At 56.7% G+C, this 27,719-nt stretch overlaps 7 protein-coding genes across 7 annotated transcripts in view; 4 read left to right on the plus strand and 3 right to left on the minus strand.

Annotated features, from left to right (window-relative positions):
* Positions 1–562, plus strand: part of CHGG_10439 (uncharacterized protein) — a gene marked incomplete at both ends in the record, with an annotated part of 1,419 nt that extends 857 nt beyond the window's left edge. Inside the window, one exon of the mRNA XM_001228365.1 lies at positions 479–562. Coding sequence (XP_001228366.1) covers positions 479–562 — 84 coding nt within the window. The remainder of the gene's footprint in view (positions 1–478) is intronic.
* A 596-nt stretch (positions 563–1,158) lies between these two features.
* On the minus strand, positions 1,159–4,262 carry CHGG_10440 (uncharacterized protein; the record flags this gene model as incomplete). The annotated part of the gene is made up of 7 exons (XM_001228366.1): positions 1,159–1,977; positions 2,032–2,920; positions 2,973–3,172; positions 3,235–3,329; positions 3,393–3,461; positions 3,564–3,971; positions 4,118–4,262. 7 exons carry the CDS (start codon positions 4,260–4,262, stop codon positions 1,159–1,161), a joined length of 2,625 nt encoding a protein of 874 aa, XP_001228367.1.
* Positions 4,263–6,762: 2,500 nt separating this feature from the next.
* CHGG_10441 (uncharacterized protein) lies at positions 6,763–8,856 on the plus strand (the record flags this gene model as incomplete). The annotated part of the gene is made up of 4 exons (XM_001228367.1): positions 6,763–6,811; positions 6,868–7,490; positions 7,544–7,837; positions 7,897–8,856. The coding sequence occupies 4 exons, from the start codon at positions 6,763–6,765 to the stop codon at positions 8,854–8,856; spliced, it is 1,926 nt and encodes a 641-aa protein (XP_001228368.1).
* A 1,173-nt stretch (positions 8,857–10,029) lies between these two features.
* On the minus strand, positions 10,030–13,111 carry CHGG_10442 (uncharacterized protein; the record flags this gene model as incomplete). The annotated part of the gene is made up of 2 exons (XM_001228368.1): positions 10,030–13,009; positions 13,083–13,111. The coding sequence occupies 2 exons, from the start codon at positions 13,109–13,111 to the stop codon at positions 10,030–10,032; spliced, it is 3,009 nt and encodes a 1,002-aa protein (XP_001228369.1).
* Positions 13,112–16,633: 3,522 nt separating this feature from the next.
* CHGG_10443 (uncharacterized protein) lies at positions 16,634–19,211 on the minus strand (the record flags this gene model as incomplete). Its single annotated transcript, XM_001228369.1, has 6 exons — positions 16,634–17,712; positions 17,806–17,848; positions 17,972–18,769; positions 18,841–18,850; positions 18,933–18,945; positions 19,043–19,211. 6 exons carry the CDS (start codon positions 19,209–19,211, stop codon positions 16,634–16,636), a joined length of 2,112 nt encoding a protein of 703 aa, XP_001228370.1.
* A 3,149-nt stretch (positions 19,212–22,360) lies between these two features.
* CHGG_10444 (uncharacterized protein) lies at positions 22,361–24,220 on the plus strand (the record flags this gene model as incomplete). The annotated part of the gene is made up of 2 exons (XM_001228370.1): positions 22,361–22,682; positions 22,968–24,220. The coding sequence occupies 2 exons, from the start codon at positions 22,361–22,363 to the stop codon at positions 24,218–24,220; spliced, it is 1,575 nt and encodes a 524-aa protein (XP_001228371.1).
* A 1,997-nt stretch (positions 24,221–26,217) lies between these two features.
* Positions 26,218–26,740, plus strand: CHGG_10445 (uncharacterized protein; the record flags this gene model as incomplete). The annotated part of the gene is made up of 2 exons (XM_001228371.1): positions 26,218–26,402; positions 26,491–26,740. The coding sequence occupies 2 exons, from the start codon at positions 26,218–26,220 to the stop codon at positions 26,738–26,740; spliced, it is 435 nt and encodes a 144-aa protein (XP_001228372.1).
* Positions 26,741–27,719: the final 979 nt, after the last annotated feature.

Consider the following 27,719-nt stretch of genomic DNA (forward strand, 5'->3'; position numbering starts at 1 on the left):
GAGTTCTTCCATAGTGAGGAAGACCTGATGGTTTTGCAGTTATGGCCCTGCACGCATTAATTCGTGGACCTTATGTGATAATCTCAGAACAGCCTTCGCATTCATGCGAGAATCGTCCACTTCGACATTCAGCATAACATTCCTCGTGCCCCAACCCCCTCTTGTGAGGGGAGGTATAGGGAGGAGGGGGGGAGACGGTACTGAGTTGCGCTCCTTTTTTCTCTTTCCTTTTCTCCTGTTTTCCCCTACCCTTTGGTTGGGGTAGGGAGAGGAAGTGGTGTTAGTGGAGGCTGTTTTGTACCTTTGTTTTGTTGGCGGAATGGAGTTGGTGCGCAAGGGGTTGGATCTCTAGGATCTGAGGGCTGTTGGTATGATAACGATTTGTAACGATTGATGTATGGAGTTTATTTTTTTTACGATTTGGGCAACAGATCAAGGCGCAACGTAAGCCAACTTTTATGTGTGTAAGGTCATTTAGTTACTTCGGTATGCGGAATGGAGAAAAGCGTCAGACAAGGCCATCAATGTTTATAACGAGGCACACCAGACCCGCAAGGTCTGAGATATGTTCCCATTTTCATTATTCATAGCAAGCTTACAAAACATCAAGTTCCTAGACTTACATAGTTATCGAACAAGACGCCAAAACACCACAAATCCCCCAAACCATGGCCTCCTATATTCCGCAACGCCCACTCCAGCAATGCAACTTCGAGGGTATCGTTCATGTCTGCCAGACCACGAGGAACACCAGGAACTGTCCTTAGAATGGGAGCGGCTGAAAGCAAATCGAATGCTCCCATACTCCCACCGAGAAATAGAAAAGAGCACCAACTCTGGCCCTCTTGTAAACTGTAGAATCCTCCGACCTTGTGCCCTTGGCCAAGACCTCTTTTTGAGATGTGAGAAAAAGCTCCAATGGCGACCCTCGTACCATTGCCCCAACCGATAAAGTCCAGGACTCCTGAGCGAGAGCAGCCCTCCCAAGTAGCCTTGCACCTGATGTGATAACCGAGGGAACCGAAAGAGAGAGGGACAAAAAAGGGGGGAAAAGACAACAGGAAAGGAATTTAAAAGGGGGGAAGGAACGTGGGAAGAACGAGGCAACTCGCCGCTGTCCCACCCGAACATACCCCGCCCATGCCACCAGCTGGGGACCTACTCCTCCAGATCATCATACCCAGCGGGATCCATCCTAGCAGCACCCGGCGCGTTGCCGCCCCTCAGCTGCCCCGTGGTGGTCGCAGCGGCAGTAGCCCCCCACCAGTCATCATTCTGCATCGGGCTCCTGGTATTGCGCACCGGCCAGGTGGCAACGGCCGAGATGGCCGCACTGGGACCAGCGTGACCACCCTGCTGCTGGTGCTGGTGCTGCTGCTGTTGGTGTTGCTGCTGCCTCTCCTTCAGGTCACAGAGACGGCGCCTCTCAATGGCGGCCTTGAAGAAGGCGATGATCTCGGCCAGCTTGATCTGCTGGTCCTCCGGGCAGCCGAGGATGTTGAACAGGCTCTGGGAATCGAGCAGCTGCTTGGCGATTACGGTATCGGGCTGGCAGAAGGTGCGGAGGCGCAGGACGCGGGCGTTGCCCTTGGCGGTGTCGATGATGCCCAGGATGGCGGTGGTGGCGGCGGCGCGCGAGTAGAACTTGAAGTCGTGCACGTGGGCGCGCACCAGGTCCAGCTGCGTCTCCATGTCGTACCGGAACAGCACCACCTTGGGCCGGCCCTTGCGCTGCCAGTCGTCGGCCACCTTGCGCAGCCGGTCCGCCTCGAGCCGCCCCGCCGTAAACTGCGCCGTGATGTAGTTGTTGAGCGCCGTCGCGATGACGAACTCGAGCTCGCAGTAGAGGAGGCTCTGCTCCCGCGGGCTGAGCGAGATCGCCAGGTTGCGCGAGGTCGGACGGCTTTTGTGGTTGTTGCCGTTGTTGTCGGACTCGCGCGACTTGCGCTGGGCGCGGATGTCTTGGTTGGTTTCGATCTGCGGCATGGTTAGGACCGAATTAGTGGATAGTTGGTGAGTTGGGTTACTTACCATCTCCTTTGCCTTCTTGACGAGGTTGCCAAGGAAACCACCGCCCCGGGTAGGGGACCCGGCCTGTTCGGGCTTCGATGTGTTCTCGAGCCAGCCGCCTTCGCCGATCAGAGTCTTGGACGCTTTCCGGACGGTCGGCGCGCCCTGCGGAAGAAAGGGAGCTAACGGGGTGTAAGCCAATTCTGGACCACTCGAGAGTTCGTCTGGCGTTGCACGCCGCTCCATCTCCTCTGAACCTTTGTCTGAACCACGGGTCGAGTTCTTCTTGTCCGTGTATTCTTGGAGAATGCTGAGGTGCCTGGGCTCGATGTCATTTTGGATATCAAGGGGGCTGATACAGGAAGGATGGCGGTCTCCGCCCGAGTCCTGGGAGTAGTACGAGGAAGAGTCGTCGGGCGAGACAAACTGGCTAGGCTGACGGACAGGCGAGGGAGACCTCTCGGGCGGGTTATGAACGACGACCGCGGGCTGCTTGCCAATCCGCAGGTTGGCAATTCTCGCGTGGGCTCGTGCAAGATCCGTGTCAATTGGCGCGGGAGCACTCCGAACTCCACGACCGCCGGAACGTGTCGGCGTGCTCTGGGTCACGGGGGTACCCCGATTGAAGCGGCTGTCCTGTGTCTTGCTGGGAGACGAGCTTCTGGTGTGGGCTTGTACGCCCTGGATGGTGCGCTGGCTCTCGGGGGTGGCGAGGTTGAACTTAACGGGCGAACGAGAGCGTCTCCGAGAAGGCGTCGTGGTGGATTGGTACGTCTTTTCGGGCGATCGAGATCGCATCCTCGCCGCCGTATTCTCATCGCTTGCCTGATTCATGATCTCGACGTCCTGTTCGTCATCTCTAGCCCTGCCGCGGGGGAGGGGCGGCGGATTGTTGTCGTCGGGAGACAACCTGATAAAAATGAGCAGAAGCTCTGGACAAGAAAGAAAATGTAAACACTTACACGGCTGTTAGTTTGTCCATCTGCGAGTCGGTCAAACTAAGCTGCAGGTAAACACCGCGGGATCCCTGTTCGCGGCGAGACGAAGGCGAAGAGTCCTTGAAGGATTTGGAAAGAGGAATGCAATTTCCTCGAATTGCCGAGTCTTTCAGATGTGAGGTGCCCATATCGTCGGGGTTGGCGGGGGGTTTGTTTTGAGAAGTCTGGCGCGAAAGGGTTAGAGGAAGGTGGGGGAAAGTGCGGCGTGTTGGGAGGGAAGACTTACAGAGAGAGTAGGTATGATGTGGCCGGGGACAGTGGAGGCTTCAGAGGGCAGATTCACAACCCAGTTTGCCGTGCGAGAGGCGTAGTAATCTTTTTCTGTTGGCGAAACTAGTTGAGAAGGAGCTCGAGAGAGTGTGTGGAAGGGAGTTTGCAACTTACGGAGCGTTCGCAGTGGCTTGTTCCCGCTTGTGACGGGGGTTGGCGTTAGCTCGGCGTCTGCTGTTACAGCTATTGTCCCAGTTAGTAATAGGGTCTGTTTGGGAAGAGTACCTATTGTGCGAGTGGATGAATAGGAACGGCAGAGCTAGAGCCAGGGTAAACGATACTCACCGCCCTCGGCGAAGGAGCTTCCACTGGACTGCGATTTGAGGAGGAATGGCCCGATCTGACTCGGCAACTCGGTGCTCGTCCGGTGTCCCATGTCCTTGCGGGCCCGACTGCGCAGGATATCGTGGTTTGGTGTTTGGGGATATGGAAGTGTCCTTCGAGAGAACAATGGCAGCGTACCTATCGGGCCAGTGGGAGATTCGAAGACCCTCTCATCCGATCCAGCACCGCCGGGCGGAAACAACACGCGGGGCCCCGCCTGGTGACCGCAGTGGCGGTCATGTAAGCAGTCCGGGTTCGAGAACAAGGACCAGTTGTCGTCCTCATCCTTGGTGGCCACACGCAGGCGAGGATTACGTGTTTGCGCGCTCGTGCTTGGGACATTGCCAGTCCCCATCTGCATCAGGTAGTCTAATGGTTCAAAGGCGTAAGGTTAGGTTTGGAGGCGAGTAAGGTCAACACAGGAGACGAGAAATGGACTTGCTCTCGACTTCCTCAAACTGCTCCCTGTTGCAGTCGACGCCATGGTCGGCTGCATGGTCGACATCATGGTCGACCTCTTCCTGGATAGATTCCAGGAGGGTAAACTCCGCCTCGCTGCGACGCAGGGCCCAGCGTCACCATCTCCGGCCTCGCCGGCGAGATGATCAGTCGTCTCGCAAGGCAGATCTCGTGGATCGACTGGCGCTGGTCGTTGTCCATTTTGCTATAAAAAAAAAAAAAAAAACGCGGCTGGAAGCTGAGCCGCTCTCGAGGTCTGTGGTGCTTCCGGGGTAAAAGTTGGGGCGAGGATGGGGCTTTGTAACAGGAACAGGAACGCCTTGTTCGGCCGAGGAGGGAGCTGGGCGGCGCTCTTGGGACCCACGACTAGCATTTCGCAGAGGGCGCAAGGAGGAAGGAAGGCAAAGCGGGTCATTTGTTCGCAGAGGGGAGTGAGAATTCGCATCGACGGAATTCTCAGGCCGTGATGTCGTGGGTAAGGCCGCAGGGAGATGAGATCGCAAAGGCTTCTGCACCCCCGTTCTCCGCTATTACTGCACTGACGGCCGCATTGTTAAGGCAAGTCTTTAAAGACCCCCGTAATATGGTGAGCATGATCATAGCATCATGATAGATGTGAAGTTCGACCAGTGTTGAGGTTGAATTATTAATTAAACGGTGGTATAAAGGAGGTTGTCGTGTAGTCATTGCAAAAAGGAATAACAGCCTGTGATCCCACCATCCCATTTTCAACATACCTAGTGAGCATGTTAGCATCTGGTCTATATTTCACGTTATTCTGGTAACAGCCCATCCTGTCTTTGATGGAAACTTGGGGCGGTTCCCACATGACAAAGTCTGCGAGGGTCTGGTGCATAGGCTCAAAGGAGAGGGAACAACCATGACCAGGCAGCACTGCCCTAACGTCGCACACCACATGATACTAAATTCGGGAACAGATCACACAGAATGAACTCCTTGACTCACGGATTGGCATCCCCCCATATTTGCCTAGGTAATATCCATACAAAACTGGCAATGGTGGCGTTTATTTAGTCTGGGTTCCGATTCCAGCGAAAAGCAACATACCTCGAAGACACATATAATGAAACTCTTCCTTTTTTTGCTTCTGTGGCCGAGATTTGAGGCCAAACTAATAGAATAGTCAAGGACAGCCAAGCTTATCAAGTTTCATCCGCCCTATGTTGTCAGAAGAGAGGTCGATGGGCTTCGATGAAAGCGTTCAGTGTCCACCCAAGGTCGCTATTCCGGGTTTGCCAGCCGTGGTGCCACCATAATATTTGGCCCCAGCTCCCGTCCCCAAAAGCCAGTCGCGGCAGAGCAGCCCAATCCATCAGATCCAACACCAGTCGAAGACCGGACTCGACATTTCCGGTTGACCACGAGCACCTTCACAGGCTAGTTAGAGAGCAACGGACTCCTCGTTGGCAAGGGGTGCGGCGTTGGCATAGGTTCATCGCACGGTAACGGTGAGACGGCAGCGGATGGCGGGAATCAGTGAGCCAGATGAGGAGGACAAGGGCGACCTCGCCCGCTTGATAAGCCGAAATGCAAAGCGATTGACCTTTCGAGAGCACACCGCGATTTTGACTTCACCACGACCCCTGTCAGTTCACCCTTGCCAAGGTCGACATCGACGCCACACGGGAATACGTCGTGAGCACCTCGAAGGGCCTAGCCGCTCGTTGTTACCATGCGGCTCTTCCCACGGCTTTCGGGTAACGGCGACGCAGGAGGGCGATCGTTGATGGAACCGCCTGGCCCTCCCCCTCCCCCCGGTCAAGTGCATCGTTCGGTGGATTGGCAGATAGTTGACCATATGTACTGACAAGGTATTATCGGCTGCGCTACGGTGCAGTCACGCAGGGCGGTAGGAGAGCCGGCCCAATCGCAACGACACGCGAACGACGACAGCCGCCCGAGTCTATGGTTGCTATCTGTCGGTCCGCTAGTGGAACCCCAAAGCTGGCAAAGAAGCCGAATCGAAACCGGCCTTGACCCGTTTTTCCCTTCCCGATTATTAGAGCCGTGGGAACCCCACAACGGCCCCGCTGCTCATTCCCGTGTTTAAGTCCCGACGACGCCCCTCCCCTCGCGCCAGCCAGCCAGAGCGGACATGGCGAATCTTGCTGGAGAAGAAAGCTGGATGGACAGCGTCACAATGCCCAGGAACCCCACATTAGGATAAGATGTTGCGAGACCGACGGTTCGAGCGACGGTACCAGGGATCCCCCCCAATGGCTTTCTTTTCCTTCGCCTTCAGCCGCCCGCCTTGCCGGGTCACACATGATCGCTCATCACTCGCCCGACCCGAGTTGACGTGCCCGGTCGCCCTCGCTTTCTCCATCACGCCGAGTCAGCCTCCCACCCTGGCTCTTCCCGAACTCCTTGCCGCGTTTTCAACTTGTGCCATCCTAATCGCGTTTCACCAGCCAGCGATGTGATTTGATCGCGTCTCCTCTTGTACTATCTCCGTAGTTCTGGACCGACGTTCGGGTCATAACCCGGATCCCGGAAAGCTGTGAACCGTTGTGTTCAAATATCTTCCCACGCCCCCCAACTTGTTCTGGGGGTTTAATCAGCCTGTTCATCTTCGGTAGTTACATCGTCCAAACTTTATCCTTTCCCTCTAGATACCCGAGTGTCCTTTCCTTCCCATCCTTGTTTCCGCATTCCGACCTTCAGAAATACCCAGTGAATGATGGCCGCCCAAACGGATAGGCATCCCAGCCCTAGCCACTATGACATCGGTAAGCTGATACGGGCTGCCTCGAGCACAATGCAGAGCACTGACAAAATTTGGCAGTCATTGTTGGCGCCGGCCCTGTCGGCTTGATGTTGTCGACCTGCCTGGCAAGATGGGGCTACAAGATCAAGCACATCGACAACCGGGCGGAACCCACGCCCACCGGCCGAGCTGACGGCATCCAGCCCCGCTCGCTCGACCTGCTCCGGAACATGGGGCTCAAATCCGCCATCATGGCCCATAAACCCGCCCGGGTCTACGAGGTCGCATTCTGGGACCCGCCAACTACCGGCAAGGGCATCGTCCGGACCGGAACTTGGGCGAGCTGCCCCAGCTTTATCGACGCCAGGTATCCCTTCACAACACTTCTTCACCAGGGCCTAATCGAGCGCGTGTTCATCGGCGACCTCGAAAAGAACGACGTCAAGATTCAGCGGCCGTGGACCATCAAGGGCTTCACTTCCAACGAGAAAGAGGACCCCGAGTACCCCGTCACCGTTGATCTAGAGCACGTCGATGGAACTGGCAAGGAAACCGTCAAGGCAAAGTACCTATTTGGTGGCGAGGGCGCGCGTTCGTTTATCCGTGACCAGTTGAAGATTGGCATCAAGCACAAAGACCCCATTGCTTATGTGTGGGGTGTAATGGACGGCGTTGTCAAAACAGACTTCCCCGATATCAAGGTACGTTGACTCCTCCCTGTGAGTGAATAAGTTCCCTTGCTGACTTGGGATAGATGAAATGCACAATCCACTCCGAGAACGGCTCCATCATGGTTATTCCCCGCGAGAACAACATGGTCCGCCTCTACATCCAAATCGCCTCCTCCACAGACCCCGATTTCCACCCCCGGAAGACCGCGACCGCCGAGGAAGTACAGGCGTCCGCAAAGCGGATCATGCAGCCCTACTCGATCGAATGGGAGAGGGTAGAATGGTACTCCGTTTACCCCATTGGCCAGGGCATCTCTGACAAGTACACCCTGGACCACCGCGTGTTTCTCGGTGGCGATGCCTGCCACACCCATAGCGTAAGTTATCCGGATTGTACGGCCTGGCGGAAGCAAAGACGAACTAACCCTGTGCACAGCCTAAAGCCGGTCAGGGCATGAACACTGCGTTTTTGGACGCGCAGAACCTGGCGTGGAAGATCCACGCTGTCGAGGCCGGGTTTGCCGACCGCAGCCTGTTAGAGACATACGAACCCGAGCGCAAGAACGTGGCCGAGACCCTCCTAAACTTCGACAACAAATACGCCAAGCTCTTCTCGCAACGCCCGCCCGCCGCCGTCGAAGTCGCCGCAGCCTCCGCCCAGGCCACCAACAGCGCCCAGTCAGGAAACGAGTTCATCAACACCTTCAAAGAATCCTGCGAATTCACCAGCGGCTACGGCGTCTTCTACAAAGCCAACGCCCTCAACTGGTCCCCCTCCCACCCGGCCCAATCCCACGTCATGCACCCCAAAACCACCAAGCTCGTCCCCGGCCGCCTCCTCATAAACGCCGACGTGACCCGCGTCGTCGACGCCAACGTCGTCCACCTCGAGCAAGAAATCCCCCTCAACGGCTCCTTCCGCCTCTTCATCTTCGCCGGCAAGCCCGCCACCACCGCCGCCGCCCTCCGCGACCTGGCCGCCAACCTCGCCAAGAAAAACTCCTTCTACACCACCTATGCGCGCCGCGACCGCGCCCTCGTCAGCCACCACGAGCGCCACAACCCGCACTCGCACTTCTTCACCGTCGCCACCGTCTTCGCCGCGCCCCGCCCGGACATCGAGATCGACCGCGACCTGCCCCCGCTGCTGGCCCGCTACCGCGACCACGTCTACGCCGACGACCGCTGGGACCGCCGCGTGCCAGATGCGACTGCCTGCGCGCACGCCAAGATGGGGCTGGACCAGGAGCGCGGCGGCGTCGTGGTCGTGCGTCCGGATGGCTATGTCGGCGTGGTGGTGGCGCTGGAGGAGGGCAGTGCCACCGTGGATGCGCTCAATCAGTACTTTGGCGCGTTCTGTACGAAGAAATTGGGCGAGGCGCAGGCGCAACTTTGAAGGAGGGGGGGGTTATAAAGGGGGGAAGGGGGTGAGGGGTGGGATGAGGAGCGAGAAATAACGACCGTGTCATGATTAAGTAGAGAGAGAGACGGGGTATCGACTTTTTCTTGGGTGTTTTCTTGGTGAGGGAGACGGGTGTTTTCCGCTTGATAGAGGACGGAGTCCTTGAGTTGAGTTTGTTGGGGATTTTGGAAATCGTATCTGTATATATGTATATATCTGGCTTGCATAGAGTGATGTACATAGCTTTCTTATTTCATTATTATTTATTATTATTGTATCACCTCGCCGCTCTCCCATCCGCATCACCTCTGTTGAGTCAGGGCATCATTTCAGACTGGGGCATATCTAAGCCTATCGATGCTACTTATTCTGTCTTCTCCGGTAGTTCGCGATTACAACGGTGTAGTCGCGCTGTATATACAGAGCGGTTTACAAAGGTGTTTCTCTCATCGTCATGTTTCCACACAGCCTTCCCTGCGGCTCTTCACTTTCACTTGGATCCATCGGATGCTCAGGTCAAGGAACAGTAAACTCGCATGCATTGATGGTATTGAATCCTTCACATGAATCCCACGCTCACTCGCTAAAACGCCCATCGGCTCCAGTATAAGTAACTGGGCAAAATATCCAAAGAAATTAATAAGTCATGTGCAAACTAAAACTCAAAAGGCCAGCCCACCTGTCCCATACCTTTGTTTGTTAGCCCCCTCCATTTCTTCCCATGCGCCAGATCCCGTCATGTTCCTCGTGTGCAGAAAAGATGCCAGATTCATCCCATAGCCCGTTCTCCTCCCTTTCCCATATTCCGCGCCATGTATGATCCAGCTCCTATTATCTAGGTGGGAGGCCAGCCAAGGCCGCTTGATGTGCCGCTCGCCCCGACCACTTGCAGAGTGCAATGGTGTCGCCCTTGTATGTACCAGGCAAATGAGAACGGTCCTCGCCGACTTTCGAAAGAAACCGCAGAAAATAGAATGGCGAAGAATGAATCGGGATAGTGAGTCGGGAAAGCAACATCAGGATAAACAATGTCGCAAAACATAAGGTGCTACTTGAATGTAGCCAAAAAACATGATACCTAGATTCCAGCCTGATGACTCAGGTCGGCAGCAGCACGGCCGACACCTTCCCATCCCAGTGACTTCGAATAAGAGGTAGGAAAGATGGCTACCCCATGTGTTGAGCCGCCCCCATAATACCACCTTCAAATAATCCGCCCAAGACATCTCCCGGCAGGATCTCCAACCACGGCGGCATCATCTCGCTTTGCAGCCCAAGCATATCAAAGTTAACCTCTTGGCTGTTGAAGGTGATGGTATCATGGATGGGGTTTAGACCCATGTACGAGTACGAGCCGGACACCAAGCCGCTCTGCGCAAAATCTGCCTCGTAGCTGTTGTGGTGGTTATGGTCGTCACTGTTGTCATGGCTGTGGTTAAGACCATGGCCGTGACCATGGCTGTGCGACGCATGTGACGGACCCATGCCCGAATCTGTTGGCGTGCTGGACGGTGAGCGGTCATGCCCCATAACGTCGTACGCTGTGTGCATCGACGCGGAGTAGTTGTAGGACGAGTGATGCAGGGGGCCGTGACTGGGCCGCAACCCATACAAAGGCGGCTTGATCTCGTGGTGTAGGCTGCCCTGGTCGAGATCGCCGGGGGATGGTGACTCGTACTTCAACATCGACTTGCCGACTGCCGGCGATTGCGAAAGCCGGTGCGCCTTGGACGAGTGCGACTGGTAGCGCACGGCCGAAACATTCGGCTGCAGGTATGCCGGTGGGAATGCGGGGGGTGTTTCCGGGAGACTCTGTCGAATCGGGTCGTAAATCATGTTGCCCGGAGGAGTTGCCGCAGACACTGGGACGGATGACGGTTGCGGCGGCACTGACGTGATGGAGGCAGAGGCAGGGGTCGCGGACTGTGCTCCGAGACTGCCCTGAAAGAGGACAGTAAGATTGGAGTTGGGGGAGTTCGTGGTGCCAGTAAGTGAGTATGCGATAGGCGGAACATTGGGTGAGGCAGGATGCTCAAATCTCGACAGGCGGCTCAAAGGGCCTCGCCGCGCCATTTTCATAGCTTCGTACTCCTCATTGGTGAGTATCTCACAATCCCAAATGCCCTTCGACTTCTGGTCTAAAGCCGTGAGGATGTAGCCGACGCCGCCCCAATATTGTTCTAGTTGCTGAAGGGACTTGTGGCAGCGCTGGTAGTTTTGGTTGGCGGCAGACGCAAGGAGCGAATGCTTCAGAGGGCGAGGGTCATGGTTCGAATAGTATCTTCCAGCGGGCGACTTAAATTGATCGGCTTTAGGGTCTGGTGTTAATGAAGCCTCTCGTGAAGGGTTCTGCGAGGTGTTCGCGACCGATTCCATGAGAAAGGCGCATGCGGCAATGTAAATGGGCTGTGACGTGAACGGGTTGCCAATCAGGCTCTTGGGGTCGATCAACTCGGCGAATGCCAGGATATCGGCGATCGTTTTGGCGCTTGACATGGACAGCTCGCGACTGTTTGGCAGCTCTGGGCTGTTCGCCAACAGCTGGGTTGGGCTCAGGTTATGGAATGGCGTGAGCAAGGTGGGCTGATGAAGGATGATGACCAATGCATGAAACCAGAAATGCAGCAAGATGAAGTTGGTCCCTTGATTTGCATTCACATATTCGCGGAAGTTGACAGCATTGAAGTGGAGGCGTTGATCTTGCTTCTGGTAGATTGCCGTGAGATCCCGCTCCATGATTTTGAGCTTGTGCATCTTCTCCTCGGTGAGGTCGTTGGCATTCCGGATGTTGTTGAGGACGTCCGAGGCGCGGCCGTATAGGTGGATGATCTCGATGAAAGGAGGAAACGGGTCGGGCCAGTTCGAAACGGGGTCAACTGTTGGAGGTGGAAGTGAGAGCTCGTAATCGTCGTCGCGGAAAGTCACAGGCCTGCCCGTGCCTGACGAAATCACGCGGTCCAAGACGAAGACCGACCAGAATGTGTCGATACGTTCCTGTTCCACTTCCTGTTGCTCATCCGGGCTCAGGGTCTCCTCATCATTATGGTTATTGTCGATGCCATCCGTGCCGTCGGGGTCTTTCCGGCTCCAGCATCTCGTGTACCAGGGGTCGCGCTCACCCTGATATTTGACGCCTTCCATCTTTTGGAGCCCAAGATCAACGGCCATCCTGATGGCAATGCCGAGGTACATCCACAGCGCGCTATCCTGGTCGGCACCAAACCCCTCGTACGCCACCAGCAGGCAAGCTTGGACAGCAGCAACTGAGGGGCAGGGGAAGGTGTCGACAATCGCCGCTTTGGCTCGCTGGGCGAACACATGGCCATATTCAGACCGCTTCAGCTTCCCGTCGCGATTGTTCGTGAAAATAGGCAGCTCGGAGAAACGGGCGGCCAGGGCACACACGGCATCAACCAGGATAGGCTCGATCCGCTTTTCCTTGAGCATGAGCAGAAACCGATCCTTGCGCAGGAAACGGTAGTTGCAGCCAAGATGGAGAAAGAAAGTATCAACGAGGGAGATGATCAAGGAATGAACTGGGCCGGAGCTGTTCACGTCGTATATCGGCAAATCTTCCAGTGTCTCCACGGCCGTCTCGTGGTGGTTATGGTGGGTACCGTGGCCGAACAGCGACCCGGGTGAGGTGGTCGAGAACGAGTTGCCCCGGCTCTTTCGTCTGCTGTCGCGATACACATTCACCACCATCTGCTTAAAGCCAGGGACAATGGCGGTGGGACCGAAATATCGAAAGTAGGGCACGCGGTGGCGTTCCAATTGCACGGGCGACCGGTTGTTTGTGCTCCGGCTGTCCTCCGAGTAAGAGTCGTTTCGAGGCACGTTGGGATATCTCATGATATTGGCCGAACTCTGCGGTTTGCCATCTCGGTCCCAGTCGTTGTTGGGCTCATGGGGGCGACTTGCGACGACCGTCGTGCTTGAGCGGGAGTCGCTTCTCGACATGGCGTCCTGGTCGACAAACCCGGCGGTCGGCGGCGCAGTCTTGTTCATCCAGCGCCTTCGTTCCCGCTCGTCATCTCCGTCGTCCTCCTCCAGAAAGGCGCTGCCGGTGCCATTGTTTAGATTGGGCGTGTCCGCCGGTTCGCTTTTCGGTACCACAAACTCATCGTACCCAGGTTCCCCCCTCTTCCTGTCCACGAGATCCGTGTACCCCAGACACACGTGCCCATTCTTCTTGCAAGTCGAGCAATCCGGCTTCTCACCTGCACATCGCGTTTTCCTCTTGCGGCATGTCAAGCAGCTGTGCACTCTTAGAATCCCATCCAAATATAGTACCGAGACCCCTTCGCCGGCGAGAGCAGCGGCGCGTTTTGGACCATGGGGCATGCCGGGGTGACCGGAGTAGCCCAGGGGGCGGGTATGAGGGATGGGTAACGAGAAAGGGCATTGAGGGCAAGGCAAGCAGATGGAGGAATACGTACGCTGCATTGATCCTCCGTCGCTTAGACGGGGGTTGACCTTGGTTATTCACAAAGCGGATCTGCTTCGGCGGTGGCGGCACGGCTCCGGTAATCGGGGTGGTCATGTCGGGCGCTCCTCATAGCAAAACCATGTTGAGCCGGCTAAGGCACTGGGGCGGACTCGGTGAGATGAGCCCTAGATGGCGGGATACCCGCGCTCCGGCTGGAGCAGGAATCGATGAGGAGGATGTTGGGATTTGGTGGGGAAAAGATGTGAAGGAGACTGAATGTGGTCTTGGCACTGCAGTGTGAGGAAGCGGTCCCAAGGCCTCGGGGCTCAGTCGTGACGATCAGTAGATGCACAGCATGATCATAAGGCGGATAGCATGTAGGGAGCCTTGGAGGAAGTCATCTCGGTTTGCCGGTTGGGAGAAGAGAGGTGTACGAAATAGAGGCCAGTCAATGCGGTGGGCAACTTGTGGCGGCCGAGGATCAGCGATCCTTTTGCGGAGCTTCTGTGCTGGTTCTTCGCGTCATGTGCCAGTTGGCTAGAATTATCTTTCGGAGTCGGCGTACCTTTGTCCGTCAATTACGGACAATGGAGCCTGAGTAGCGCACCGAATGGTGCGATAAAAAGAATGATGGAATCCTCAGGCTCAGAATTTTGAGGGGGAAGGGGAAAGGGTGTGAGAAGCCAAAGAAATTGAGGCATGGGGGGCGGGGAGAAGAGCGGAACAGAGCACGGAAAGAGCCCCGGGCAAAATGAGAGGTGCCGGCAGCTTTCACGATGCCTTGCAACGGTTGGGCTCCCCAGGCAAGCGAGAGAACGAATGATAGCCGCCCAAAAAAATCACCAAAAAAGACCAATAGCTGAAGAACAGATCAATATTAGGAGGGGGTTGTGCTGCCAGTCGGCTGAGCCGTATTTCGGACACATGCAAGCCGACAGTAGCTCCATGGTTCCTGCTTGATTCCTGATTCCTGGCGGTAGCTTCCATCATCGTTCCTGCTTGATTCCCGATCATGGCTTGTCTTCCACGACCCCTCTTTCCCGTCACCCCGTCACCCCGTCACCCCAGGCCCACCCTGGGTCTTCGGTCACAGCGCCGAGCCAAACTGAAAAGTGACAGTCAGTTGAATGGGAGGTGAGATGCTTGGCTGTGTGTGCCAGTGTACCCTCCTCTCCTGTGCCATGGCCCTGGAAAGTCCTTTTGTTGCAGGAAGCCGACCATGTCGCCTGGCCATCTTCCGAGTGCGCTGCGGAAGGCAGGGGGCGATAACTAACGGATGGTACGATGGTTTCGTCTCCTTTTTGCTCGATGCGCTAAACTAACTGGCGGGTCCATTGGCCCATGCAACTTGCCAATTGCGGGTGCAGCTCTGCTTCTCCAAAAAATGACTTGTTTCGGCACATTCATTGCAGGGCCGGGCAGGCACATCTACCTATCTTTTTCTTGCCCTCCTCGTTTCTTTTCTCCAACATGATAAAATCCGGCAGCGTCCCATCCGATGGATAGCGCCAGTGTTAAGATGATCTGTGCACGACGGCCCCACAACCTTTTGCTCGAACCCACTTTCCCCATCAAGACCCCATTCTAGAAGTCGACCGTTTCGACGTTCAAGTTCCAGTTATAATCTTCAAAAAGGGAGAAATAGCAAGATAAACGAGGGACTCTGTCATCGTGCTTGACATACTGCTAGTCGGCTGGGACATCAACAGATGCTTGAATTGCGGCTTCTCTTGCGGCCTAAAACAGCTTAGCGCTCTAACTATCGTTTTCCCGCACGGAAGGGAACCCAGCGTCCCGACCCGGCCGAGTCAGGCCTGCCTGCTTCGGTCAACCAACCGTTCATTTTTTTCGGCAACGGCTGACGTTTCTATCCAAAATCCCTTCGTTTTTATTTTATTTCCAGCTTCAGCGCATTTCTCCGCCAACTGGGACGGGATAGACGGAACCGTTACACAGCTTGGCCTCAAGTGGGCCCAGTCATGGTCATCTTGCGTCGATCTCACCATTCCTCTGAGCTTTCTCGGGCCTTTTCATTCGCAGCCTCACGAGCCGTCGTTTCCAAACTTGAACTGCTGATGGCACTCTAACCCGTGACATGATCCGGATAAGCGACGTTGGGAGTGGGCCGATGCCATGGCAGAACCCCAGAGTCGGACATGTCAATCTGTGGATAACCCCGCGTCGAGACTCTCCAACGAGACCCGGCGCTGAGGTATCCCATGGTATTCCTTGCAAACCGACATACTTTATGTAAGATTAGTCAAAGTCCACAACCCTGATTGCAACCCGTTCTCGAGCCGACCAGCCGCGTGTCCAGTCAGCAACATCATTCGGATGCATGATGGGGTCATATCTGCGGCGCTGGACTCGGCGCTGGGCCTCCGGAACCAATGACGGCCCCGACCGGCCCTCGACAAGAGGAGCAGGCCGGAACAGACGGCCACGCCGAGTTGAACATACTGTGTAGTTACTCAGTAAGCCGCTCGAGTTGAACCCATCATCCTTGTGAAGACAGAATCCAACCCTTCTCCTGATTCCCGGTCTCGACCTGGTCTTGAGTCAGTCACGTCAGTATCGTGGAGGGCTCATCCCCAGCTTTGAGCCAGCGGCGCGGATGCAAAATAGCCTAAACGGAAACTGGCCGAGCTGGCCAAGTCCCACATGCACGTTTCAGCAGGCAAGACCCTGCAGCGATCTTCCAAGTCCATCCTTCGCCACGGTCTGCCCAAACTGGGACATGTGAAGCAGATCGATTTTGTCAGGCTCGCAGACTCCAACCGCACTGCTATGGTGCATCTTGGGGCTCAATGTGGTACAACTGGGAGCTCAGGAGCTCTTATCAACTAGAACCAGAAGATACACGACATCTCTAGCCAAAGGTGAATGAGTGGGAGGCCCAGCCCCATGTATGAACCTGGCAATAGAATAATAGTATTCTCCGATACAACAGATTCTGCATGCTTATACCAAATATACATATGTACGTCGGTAGTTTTGTAACAACAATAACAACTGAACTCCCCTTTTCTCCCCCGTCTGCCCTCACTGCCTGCGCCAGTAAAACAATACCCTTCCCCATACAACCCACTCCCCGGGGCGCCTTATCGACCGGTCGAGTTGAGTCTCAGGCTTGCGCCACGTTCCCCGGGATGGACCGGTTCCCCCGTGTCACCAGCCTGCAGCAGGTGATGTACTTGAACACGCCGTCGACGTCCACCAACCCCTTTCTTTATCCCCCGGCCACGCCCAAAAACGCCGTCCCCTTGTGCCAGCAAACCCCCAAAAGCGTCCAAGCAAATCCCTTTTCTGTCCATCCCCGTCGGTGTACACCCACCAACTGCCTCACCCAAAAACAATACTAACCCCCATCTCCCTACACACCCTCCTCCACAATTCCTCCCCATCCTCCTCACCATCACCACCACCACCACCAACAGCCCCAACTCCGTTTTCACCACCTCCCTCTCCAACACCACCGCCACCCACGCCACTCTCCACCTCCGCATCCGCCCGCCGCCAAACCTCCCCCAGAATCCCCCTCGCCCGCTCAATATTCCGCATCCCCTGACGCTTATCAATCTCGACAAACGCGCGATCGGCCAGGGCGCGGTCGCGCGGGGTGACGGCCTCGCACGCGGGCACGAACAGCGGCCAGAGCAGCGCCGACATGGGCCCGCGGTGGCAGACGGTGGACACGCAGTGCGTGAGCGCGAGGTGCGTGTGCGTCTGCACCGAGGGGTGCGTGCGCGGGTGGGAGAGCACCGTGCGGTACAGGTAGACGAGGGCCGCGTGGCGGTAGGCGAGCGCGTTGTGGTGAATGGAGGAGATGCGCGATTGGTCGAGGGGGGAGGCGGTGTTGGGGTTGGTGGGGGTGGGCGTGCTGGTGTTGCTGGGGGTAGGGATGGGGATGGGCATGTCGGCGTCGGTGAAGGCGTGGGTCTCGGTGTCGTCGGTTTCGGTGTCGGCGGGCCCCGGTTGGGGGGAGGGAAGGGAAGTGAGTTGGGGATCTATGGGTATTATTGTTGGTACTGTTGTCTCAGCGGCCGTGTCGGCGTCAGTCTCGGCATCGGCATCGGCATCGGCATCGGCGTCCGGGTTAGCGTCGGGCGTGAAGTTCGGCGGGAGCTGGGGCTGCCATTGGAGGAGGGCGGTTTCGATGGCTTGGGCGGTCGATTCGAACTCGGTGCGAAGGACGGCAGTTTTGGAGGGGTTCCCGTTCGTCCGGACGGCGTTTTCGAGCTCAATTTTGAGGGCGCGTAGGCCAGCAAGGCGGTGGATGATAGGCCACAGCGTCGTGGCCATGCCGAGAAGCGTGTCGACGTTGCACAGCGGTGAGATAGAGGGCGCGCCGAGCGGAGGGAGCGGCTGAAGGCATCCCGGCGTCGGGGTCGCTGAGAGTGGTGGCGTGCCATTGGAGAGTGCTGTGATAACGTCGTAGAAGCGGAATGCCTGTGCCATGTAAGCTCGAGATCGACTTCCATAGTGCTGGGATACTTGGACATGGATCAACATACTCGCTCTAAGAAGATACTCGTTGAATCTGCCGGGTCGGCTGCGCTGCCCATGATGGTAAGAGCCCTCTTTGAGGTGGCCTGCTACAATATTGGATTGCCCTTTTTGAAACGAGCTGCGTCACTGTCAGCTCCTCGCTCAGTTGTCACTTTATATCGTAAGACTCACGCATTCGTAGTACACTAGCAGCATTATCGCTGCCAATATCTCGTTTCTGCTGACCTTGCTGCTATTATGGATTAACTCCGCAACGCCTCGGATCGCCATGTTGTGAAAATACAACGACTTCTCTGCATTCTCTACGCCCCGGTACTCCAAATGTGCGCAGGCAAGCGCGAATATGGCGTACGTGACCGGGGAGTTTCCTCGGGTAAGTGGCAGCACCAGCTGCTGGAAGGGGTTGCCCGTCTCCTCGCGGAAGACGATGAGATGCGATAGAACGTTGCAAAAGTGGTCCACAAGTGCCCGCCGATTTTGCCTGTCCGAGAATTCCGAGAAGGTTGGCGAGAAGAACTCTAAGAGGGGAGAGGCGACAGGGCAGGGTGCAATCATGGCCAGGTCTGGGTGTAAGGACTTCGACCGTGGGATCACTGCAGTGCTGGTAGCGGCTTGGCCGTCGTCCGAGGCATCCTCTCCGTGGCCGTCCAAGAATTTGCTCGGTGCGAGGGATGATAGAGCGTAGCCCTCAAAAGTGCTGTCTGATGGGCTCACAATGACGGGGTCATCGAGGGAGTATGCTAATATGCTTCCAAGAACCCCATCGTCGTGGCCATAGAAATCTGACTCGTGACTGTAGTGGCTGGCTTGCGACAACCTTCGGGTCATTAGATGCAGGCCAGAAGGGCTTCCGGGCGCCGCCGAGTCGCGGCGCCTTCGCTGGCGCGGTTTCACGGCTTCGTAAGCGCACTCTGAGCCCTGCTCGTCGCAGCGGCCGCATTTTGGCCGCTTCTCGTCGCATTTCTTCTTCTGTTCTTTCCGTCAGCTCGAAGCCTCCAAGCGAGGTAAATGGCTCTGCGGTAGGGCTGTTCTGAACAAACCTTTTCCTTGCTTCATGACGGTTAGAGTGGGGGTCACTATGTAGAAGATGGATCATGACAAAATGACAAAAAATCCCTCGAGTTTCACGTACCAAAACGTACAGCCTATGTGAAGGGCGGTGAGGTTAGTACCTTGGTGTCGAGATATTGAACCGCCGGGATTGACCAATGCGGGCTTTAAGAGACCACTTCAAATACGTACCGCCTCTTGATCGCCTCTTGGGCTGTTTAGGGGGGGCGAGTCTTGTATACAACAACATCTTCGTGTCTGCCGGTGAGTTGTTCACCTTCCAGTAATATTTCCGGGCTTGATCCTTCAGGTCGTGCTTCTCAATGGACAACGCCTGTCCTCTGTTTCCTATTTCCGCCATTGGAGATGAGGATTGTGATGGCCCGGTAGGTTTATAAGTCACTGCTGTAACCACCCATACCGCGCTGTGACGACAGCCGGTGGCAATTGCTGATCCTTTCGGGGACTTGGAAAAGAGAAGGTTGGCTCGGTTGTGCGTAGACAAGAGCGGGATGAGGCGAAGGTTAAAACGAAAGACAATCTCCGACGCCACAAAGTCAGCCCTAAAACCATCACTTGTCGTTTGGGAAGTGGAAGCAGGCTACATAGTCGGACGACGGTGACGACGGGCAGTGAGTAGTTCACACATGACAAAGTTGGTTTGACGTAGGTTCAGGGTTCCGGGACAATGGTCGGATGGGGTCGAGTCGAGATGAACGATCCACATGTTGCTTCCAGGTTCTCCTCCTGCCGTTCACGGGGATGACCAATCGGGATTGCATCTGGAAGCTCGGCAAGGTGAGGTCTGCGGAGAAAGGTGTGCGGGGGGATGGGGATCGGGGAGGGTCTCCGGTCTCTTCTGGGCAACGCGTGCCTGGAACTCCGAACCTGATGGTCTGTTTCAGGGATAAGGCCCTGAGCTCGGGCTCACGAGGAGGTGAAAGGGGCTCGGTTGTGTCTGTCATTTGTTACCCTGACGAGCCTGGAGAGCACATCACCCCCCTTGCCCCTGGGGCTGGCTACCCGAAGTGCATCCATATCGCCTATGCAGAGGCATTCCTCTAGTGTCGCATTCATGCAAAAGCTTAGATGGTGTCGGGCCATCTGCCGGACCGCTCAACGCTCTAGTCTGGATCTCGATGGCCAGAAGCGATCGCCCAGAGTGTTGTTGATTGATGGCAAAGCCGTAATCAGGGCGGCAGCTCCACTGTCGGGGAATTGCTGGGTAAGGTACAGGTTCCCCGGGATCCCGCTGCCAGGGGGACGCTTTCAGTCGGGATGAATAATAGGCTTAGTGGTAGTTAGGGTGCACGATCCGCTTCCAAACGGGAAGATCTTGCGAATAAACGGTCATCCCGTGACCAGGCTTCTGGCATCCAGGAACAGTCATCTCGTGGGACGATGAATTGACTTCGATTGAGCCGGATATTGCGCCGAGGGACGGCGATGTTGGGGGGCTCGGAGGGCATGGAGGGCATGGAGGGCATGGAGACACAACATTCCATTTTGGCCTTCCTGTTGCGATGGCGGGGAGGTCCGTTGCAGCTCCGCATTGTCAGTGCATACCCGTACCCTGTCGCTCTGTCGCGAGAAATGCCCGTCACATGAATCGTATCGCTTTGTCGTATCCTGATGGCTTGGGGCATAGGATTCGTCCTCGTGATCCGGCATTTTAAGCGGCAGACGCAGAGCCAAGCTCAACCGGGAAGGGATTTTGTGGGTGAATTCGAGGTGCTCGGGCCGCCAGTCAGGGTTTCTCAACTGCCCGCAGGTGGCTGCGGCTGCCCGACGGCGGGGTCTGCAGATGCGGATAATCCCTTTTCCCCGGATTTCCCCAGCTTTCATCTTCTCTTTGCTTCCAAAAGCTCCGCTCATCAGCGTGCCTGGCCCCCGCTCCCATCGTGGGCCATTGAGTACGGAGGCTTGAGGCGCCATCCTTGCTTGCATCTGGAGACTCAACGGCGGGCGTGCAAACATGAGACAACTTAGCGCCGTGACGAGATGCATATATGTACGGACGATGGCGCCACCACGCTCTCCGCACTAGCTGCCGCGTGGTTAGATGCGAGATCTCAACAAACCCACACGTAATCGTTAGTCTGACCGTGCCTTTGACGAAGGACAGGTACACGACCAGACCACCCATCCATCCCGCCAAGGTTGTTTGTTGCAACGGGAGCAGGCAGGGTTTGGGCCAAACCGTCAGACAACCGAGGTACGCCAGCCACAAACCTGAAAGGGTGGTCTCCGCCGAGAAGCTTGACCTCAGTGGTGAGTAAGGTCGTGGAAGGAAACTTAATCAACGCCAAAGGTAAGCCTCGTCAGTTACTGCCTGTGCTGCTCTTGTGACGTCCCAATTATAGGAGCGATGTCCTACGAGAATGGTTACCTAAATGCACCATCGGCTACTCTTTGGACCGCTGCCCCGCCCCTCCTTCATCATCGACTCTCCCGCTCCGGCATTCTCCCGCTGCAGTTGGTTCCTCACTCGCATACCATGTAACGCTCTCATTGGTGGCCTCACCCACCCTCACCAGCGCAGCCCGCTGCTTCTCGGGGAATCAGCAGTATCTTACGACCCCAGGATTACCTGGCGGTGATTTTCCAAGCCGAGGTGGCTGCCCATTCGGTGCGTCCGTGTATGACGACCTCGTGGATGAGCCAATCACCACAATGCTGACTGGGACACAACCTGTCGTCGTCGGGCCCAGCGCCACGAATCCGACTATGAGGGGGGCCAGTCAGATAAATGCCCTAAAGGGAAGGAGGACGTGGGATTGCTTCTTCCTGCGAGTCGCTGCAAACGTCCAACTCAGAGGAGGGCAGAGGAAGGTGTTAACTCAAAGAGAGCCCCTTCATCGGCCCTGTCTTGTAACTAAAGCGGGGAGCATGACGATCGCATCTCGCGTGTCTGGGCCTGCGGCCGTCCGCCCATTCGTTCCCGTGAGGGAAGAGCTCATGACTGGTAGGTACCTTATCGACGTGCCGACATGCTCAGCCCAACCCACAATCCCAATCAATTTGGCCTACGCAAGTGGAGGAACCAGTCAGTAAACGACCCAATACTTCGTTCCGCAAGTCCTTCCCGTTTCCAATCTCTCAGCCCTACCTCTGGGCTCGGCGTGGTTTTGGTGTGGAAGACCCCACCAACGCGCTGAACTACAACCTAACGTGGGAGCGTGGTGAACTTTGCTTCCCATCACACCCCCCAAGTGGCGCCCGGAAAGCTCAGCCCCCTCCCCGCTCAGCAAACTAACAAAAGGCGCTGCCTGCTCGATTTGGCCGCATTCGAGAAAACGCCCCAAAATCTTGAACGAGAGAACACGCGGCGACACAACAACGACCGGCGTCGATTATACATACACAGTACAGGGCGCATCCCGTCCGCGCCGCCTGGTCCCCCTGCGCATTCCCGTCCGAGAACCCTGTTCAACCAATTGCCCGACCCTAGTGCCTTGATAACTAAGCGCCGGTAGCGCACCCACGAGTTCGCCAGCGACCCAGGCCGCCATGCCCAGCATATGGTCCTGTTCGTCGTGCGCCGTTGTCCTCGTCTTCGCGGTTCTCGGGAGAGATGCATCGGCGTCGCATGTGGGGAGGGAATGGAGGGATGTGCACAGAATCCCGAAGGCGCAAATAACTGCGCACCTGGACCTGGTGCGCCGAGATGATGGAGCCTGCCCGACCGAGCACACGTCTTGCGCCGCGTCACTGAACGGCGGCTGCTGCCCTTCTCGATATGCCTGCGCGGTAGATTCATGCTATGCGACAACTGCTGGACCTACAACAGCTTGTGGGAAATCAGGGTTCTACGCGTGCACGGTCAACGGACGTAAGTGTTCCTGGTGCTGCGATCTAGCAACGAAACCTAACCCAAGGGGGATGAATCTAGCCGGTTGTTGTCCAGTCGGTTTTTTATGCGGGGAGGACCAACTCTGTGTCCCTCCTGCCGGTACGACGTTCACGAACTTGATGTGTCCGACGAATTACTTTGCCTGCCCAGCTTCGGATGGATGTTGCAGGAATGGCTTGGGATGTGGTCCAGGTGCCTACTGTTATCCGACACAACCAGTAACCACCACGGTGACGCAAACCTTGACGACAACATCTGGCACAGAAACCGTGACCGAAACCGAGACAGCCGTGACGGTTATCACCCCGACCATTCCCACCGAGACCGTTTACGACACAGACGCCGCCGTCAAATTCATTCCGACCAGCGTCCCCAAGGTCCCAGCAAGTTCTCCATCCAGCGAATCCAATGGGGGCCTGAGTGGTGGCGCAATTGGAGGCATCATCGGCGGCGTAGTGGTTTTGTTGATTGTGGTGATAGTCGCGGCATTCCTCATAATCCGCCGACTAAAACAGGTCGAAGACGTGATGGAATCCAAGCGCGGCTCATCCAGCGGCAAGAAATCCCAATCCCAGTCACAGGCACAAAAGGAGCACTATGGCCGCCAACTGCACTCCGACATGGACGACATGAGCGTCGACCCCCTAATGGTGCCACCATCCGTCACCACCGCCAACAACAGCACCTCACCGACCCCCCAACCAGGCGGAGGCGGCGCCGCCAGCTCACGCGGACGCGCCGACTCGGCCGGCTTCACCCCATCCCCCAACATGTTCCCCGACGACCGCTCGCGGCACGCCAGCCCCGACTTCAGCGCGGGCTACTTCGACGTGCCCCCCGGACCAGCCCACCCCTACAACACCCCCGCCGCCGCCTCGCTCCAGCAACAACCCATGCAGGCCGCGCGCATCCGCGCCAGCACCGACAGCGCCAGCACCACCCACCACCGCGGCTACGCCTACACCCACTGGCGCCAGCAGAGCAACGCCAGCGAACTATCCGCCGACGGCAGCGACCACAACGGCGCCGGCGGCATGGGCAGCCCCTACTTCGCCCCGACGGGCGCACCGACCGCGCCCACGGCCATGCCCGAACTCGACGGCTCCGGCGGCTTCGTCGAACTACCCGGCGCCATTGCCGCCACCGGTGGTGGCCACGGGCCCGGGCCCGGGCCGACGGTGACGCACCACACCACCACGGGCGGCGTCAGAAGCCGCTCCAGCAGCAACACCAGCATCGGCGGCGGCGGCGGTGGTGGCGTGCGCGGGCATGTGAGGCGGCGGAGTGATAGCGTGCAGGGACCCGGCGGGGGTGGGGGTCAGGGGCTGGATGCGGCGGCGGGGCTGGAGCCGTTGGATGAGGGCGCGGAGATCCATGGGTATTATGGCCGGCGCGATCAGCAGGCGGGGCAGACGGCCGCGGGGTTGGATGGTGGCGTGGGTGGGCAGTGGGATGGGAGTGGTGGGTATCACCATCCTGGTGGGGGACAGCCGCCACAAGGATCGCAGGGGTTGTAGGCGGGGAGGGGCGTGTGAGGGTTGTGAGGGTTGTGGAGGTTGGTGTTTTGGGGCCTTGGCCATGGTTGGTGTTTGGTGATGGTGCTTGGGATTTTTGATGGCTGATGACGATTGTGGATGTGTTTGATGTCCTTCAAATCTTCATGTCTCTACTTTTTATCTCTTCTTATTCTTTTCTTGATGTTCTCGGCCGTGTTTCTCAGTATTTCGCTCAACATTGGATACCCATCTTGGCCAGGTTCGAGATATACACGCGTTGCCTGGTCGACGGTCTTTATTGGATCACTGGACATGGTTGCTTCACTTTGTGTTCTGAAGCGTCTCTTCATCACTGCGTTCTCAAATCTGTATGGTGGATGATATAGAGAGATATTGTAGGTATATGTGTGGAATTGAGTATGCTTGGTCCGTGAGGCTACTCCTTACTCTCTTTCTTGGTCTTGACACCCCGTCTTGTCTTGAGAGCCCGCCCTGGTAATGGACTTCGTCGTTAACGGAAGGAATTAGGGGTACACCACGACCACTATGAAGCGAATGCATGTTGGGGTTCACGAACTCAATCTGGCGGTGATAACAGCTCCGGCGCGACGCCCATTCCGTCCTTGCCCCGAAGACCACTCTACCGACAGTCCCTGCGAAGAGTCCCTGTGTCGAGATCCGCCTTCTCGTCTCCCCCGCTCGAAACTGCACAGGATATATATCTCCGAGGCTTTCGACTGGAATCGCACAGGGCCAACCCGGTTTTCCGGAGAAAAGGTCTATTTTAGGCGGTTCCTCGTCACCAACAGTGGCTCATCGCCTGCAAGGTCCTACGAGCACTTTATCCAGGCGCGTCTTTCCGTCTCTTGGCTGCGGTTAATTGACAACGAGAGGCTGGTTGCAGCCCGTTGAAGACGGCGAAATGCTGCCGGTTTCCGCTCGCTACCTACCGTACCGGCGTATTCACCAAGAAAGGAGAAAGGGCTCACCTCGAATGCGATCTGCCCTGCCGCTTCAAAACGGCGGTCATCAGATGAATTTCTTACCGTAATGGAGGCTGAGAAGTCAGCGCGTACGTATAGAGTTACGCAGTAAAATATCCTCAAAGTCAGCCACAGCCACGATATCTGGTTCTTTCGGGAGGGCGGGGACGGCGCCGGGGATCGAGTTCGTCCTTCCCTTCACCGTCCCCAGCGGGTTCTCAACATTCATCCGTGGGCTGGACCCGATTAGTTAGCGGGGCCGACGCGGACTTCGTCAGCAATATTCTGCTCCCAGAGTCGCATCGAACCGCCAAAGCGTCAGTTACCCCGCAGGGGCCCCTGTCGCTTCGAGGCTCGAGGGCGCAGGGGAATTAATTGAGAGGAGGGCGATGGCAAGCTGCAGCACTCAGCTCTTGATCGGCAGGCACAAAGAGCTTTTGGGATACCAATGATCGCCGGGAAGGTTCCCAACCATGTGGCTCCTCGAAGTCATGACCGCTTCAACATGTGTTGACGATATATCCTGCCTACCTATCTTGAATGAGCTCCTCCTGCCTCTCAAGGCAGGTCGCTTTCCTGCAAGCCCACACCCCGGCCTAAACCGAATAGCGGCGGAGATACCCAGCAGCCACCATTCAAAGGATCGTTCCGCACCACGAGGCGTATTCCTCCGGTGGATAATCGGGTTAGCTCCTAGGCCGGCCTAGCCTCAGCGTCGCACTGCGCTTGTTCTGGGCTCACAACCAACAATGCACATGCGCGTTCCTGGCCTCGCCGATGGCCATCCGAGCTGCCCGGTTGCGTCTGTGCCCGCTTCCCCTGGCGCGGAGCCATCGGCGCAGCCAGCCGTTCCTGGGACGGGCGTTGCTCGATGTCACCGCCAGGCCTAGGCGTCCGGGCAGCTGGGGGGGTATAAGATGGAACCGACGCCGGGCTGCAGCAACTCGTCCACCTCCCAGCACCTCCTCGCCCCTGTGAAAAGTAAACAACCGGCCCCAACGACGTCTTCCTTGATACCCAATTCCAACCGCCACCATGAAGTTCGTCGCTGCTCTGTCCTTCGTCGCCCTCGCGGCGGCCGCCGTTGTTGAGCCCCGCCACTGCGCCGGCAACAACTGCAACCGCGCCGTCACTGGCACCCGGCCCGGTCTCCTTCCCCTGACGGAGCGCTCCTCGCACTGCGCGAGCTTCCTGCTCACCACCGTCACCCCGGCCGCCTCGTGAGTTCTCTCCACCCACACCAAAGACATAAAAAATAAAAATAAAAATAAAAATAAAAAATAAACTAACACACCCACTCACGCCCAGCACCGTCACGGTAACAGTCGACGAGGAGGACCTGCCGACGCCGACCCCGGCCAAGCGGGCCGCGGGCGGGCTCGACGCGCGCCAGGTGACGGTCGTGCCCACGGCCATCCCCGACTACGCCGAGAACTGCGTCGACGCCGCCGAGTACATCTCGGCCTGCTCGTGCTTCGGCCTGACCGGCTCCGTCACCACGGCGCCCGCGCCCACAGTTACGGTGACCACCACCGTGGATTACTGCGAGGATATCTGAGTGGGTGGTTGAAGGGTTTGATGGGGGATTGGGGTTGGGGTTTTTTGATTTGGCTGGCGGCGGCCGATGTAGAGATCAACAGCGACTCGACTTCCTGGCAAAGCTGGGTTGCGGCTTTGAGTTGGAGTTGACTGCTTCCTCGAAGGGAAGTGTCTGCTTGGGCTGTTAGGACCATGTACCTTACCTAGAAACCTAACCCAGGCCTATGAATGACGGATGCCCTTGATTGGGGCCATGACTGATGATTATGAACATGAGCGGACACGCGCATCCTTGTCATTCGCGATTGCATCAATTGATCTATGGTGGCGCTCAAGTGAGATGTTAAAGGCTATGTGGACTGAAATCAAGATTGTTGTTGATATCCGACGTCGTCCTCAATTGGTTGCGGCTCAATCACGCCATCATGTGAGATGAGAATGGTCACGAAGGGAAGCCTCAGCGCAGCCAAAAGCGAACTGTCTCAGCTGTCAGATGGCCCTAACCCTCAGTTCTTGACCCACCGCTCGGGCCACTTGGCGGCCCTCTGCCATTTCTGCAATTGCAGACGTGCACAGACCAAGTAAGTCAGCTATAAATTCTCTTCGACCCTCCCCAGTTCTTGATCTCTTCTTTTCCTTTTTCTTCTTCATACTTACCTTGATTGACTGCGCGGAGATCATGAAAACCGCGCCGTATGGCGGAGAGCCTGCATTGCACATCGTGGTGCTAGCCGTCATGAATTGTCCTTCGGGGCCGTTCCGGTCGTAATTTTTGCTGTCCTCACTCCAGAAATGGATATTCTTTTCACTGTGTGCCCGGCGCTGGTCGAGCCATGGGGAAGAGGTTTTGAGCATGTCGCACATTTTTTTTAAGGGATCACAACACGAATACCAGCTCTCCTTGGAAGTCTTTTTTGGCTCGAATGTGCTGGACGGTAGTTAGCCTACGTTGTAGATGTATCATTTGTCGGTTGGGTTTGGAAGTTATTCTTTCGGGT

The sequence above is a fragment of the Chaetomium globosum genome, genomic scaffold, assembly GCF_000143365.1.
Source record: "Chaetomium globosum CBS 148.51 scaffold_7 genomic scaffold, whole genome shotgun sequence".
In the NCBI taxonomy this organism is placed as follows: Eukaryota; Fungi; Ascomycota; class Sordariomycetes; order Sordariales; family Chaetomiaceae; genus Chaetomium; species Chaetomium globosum.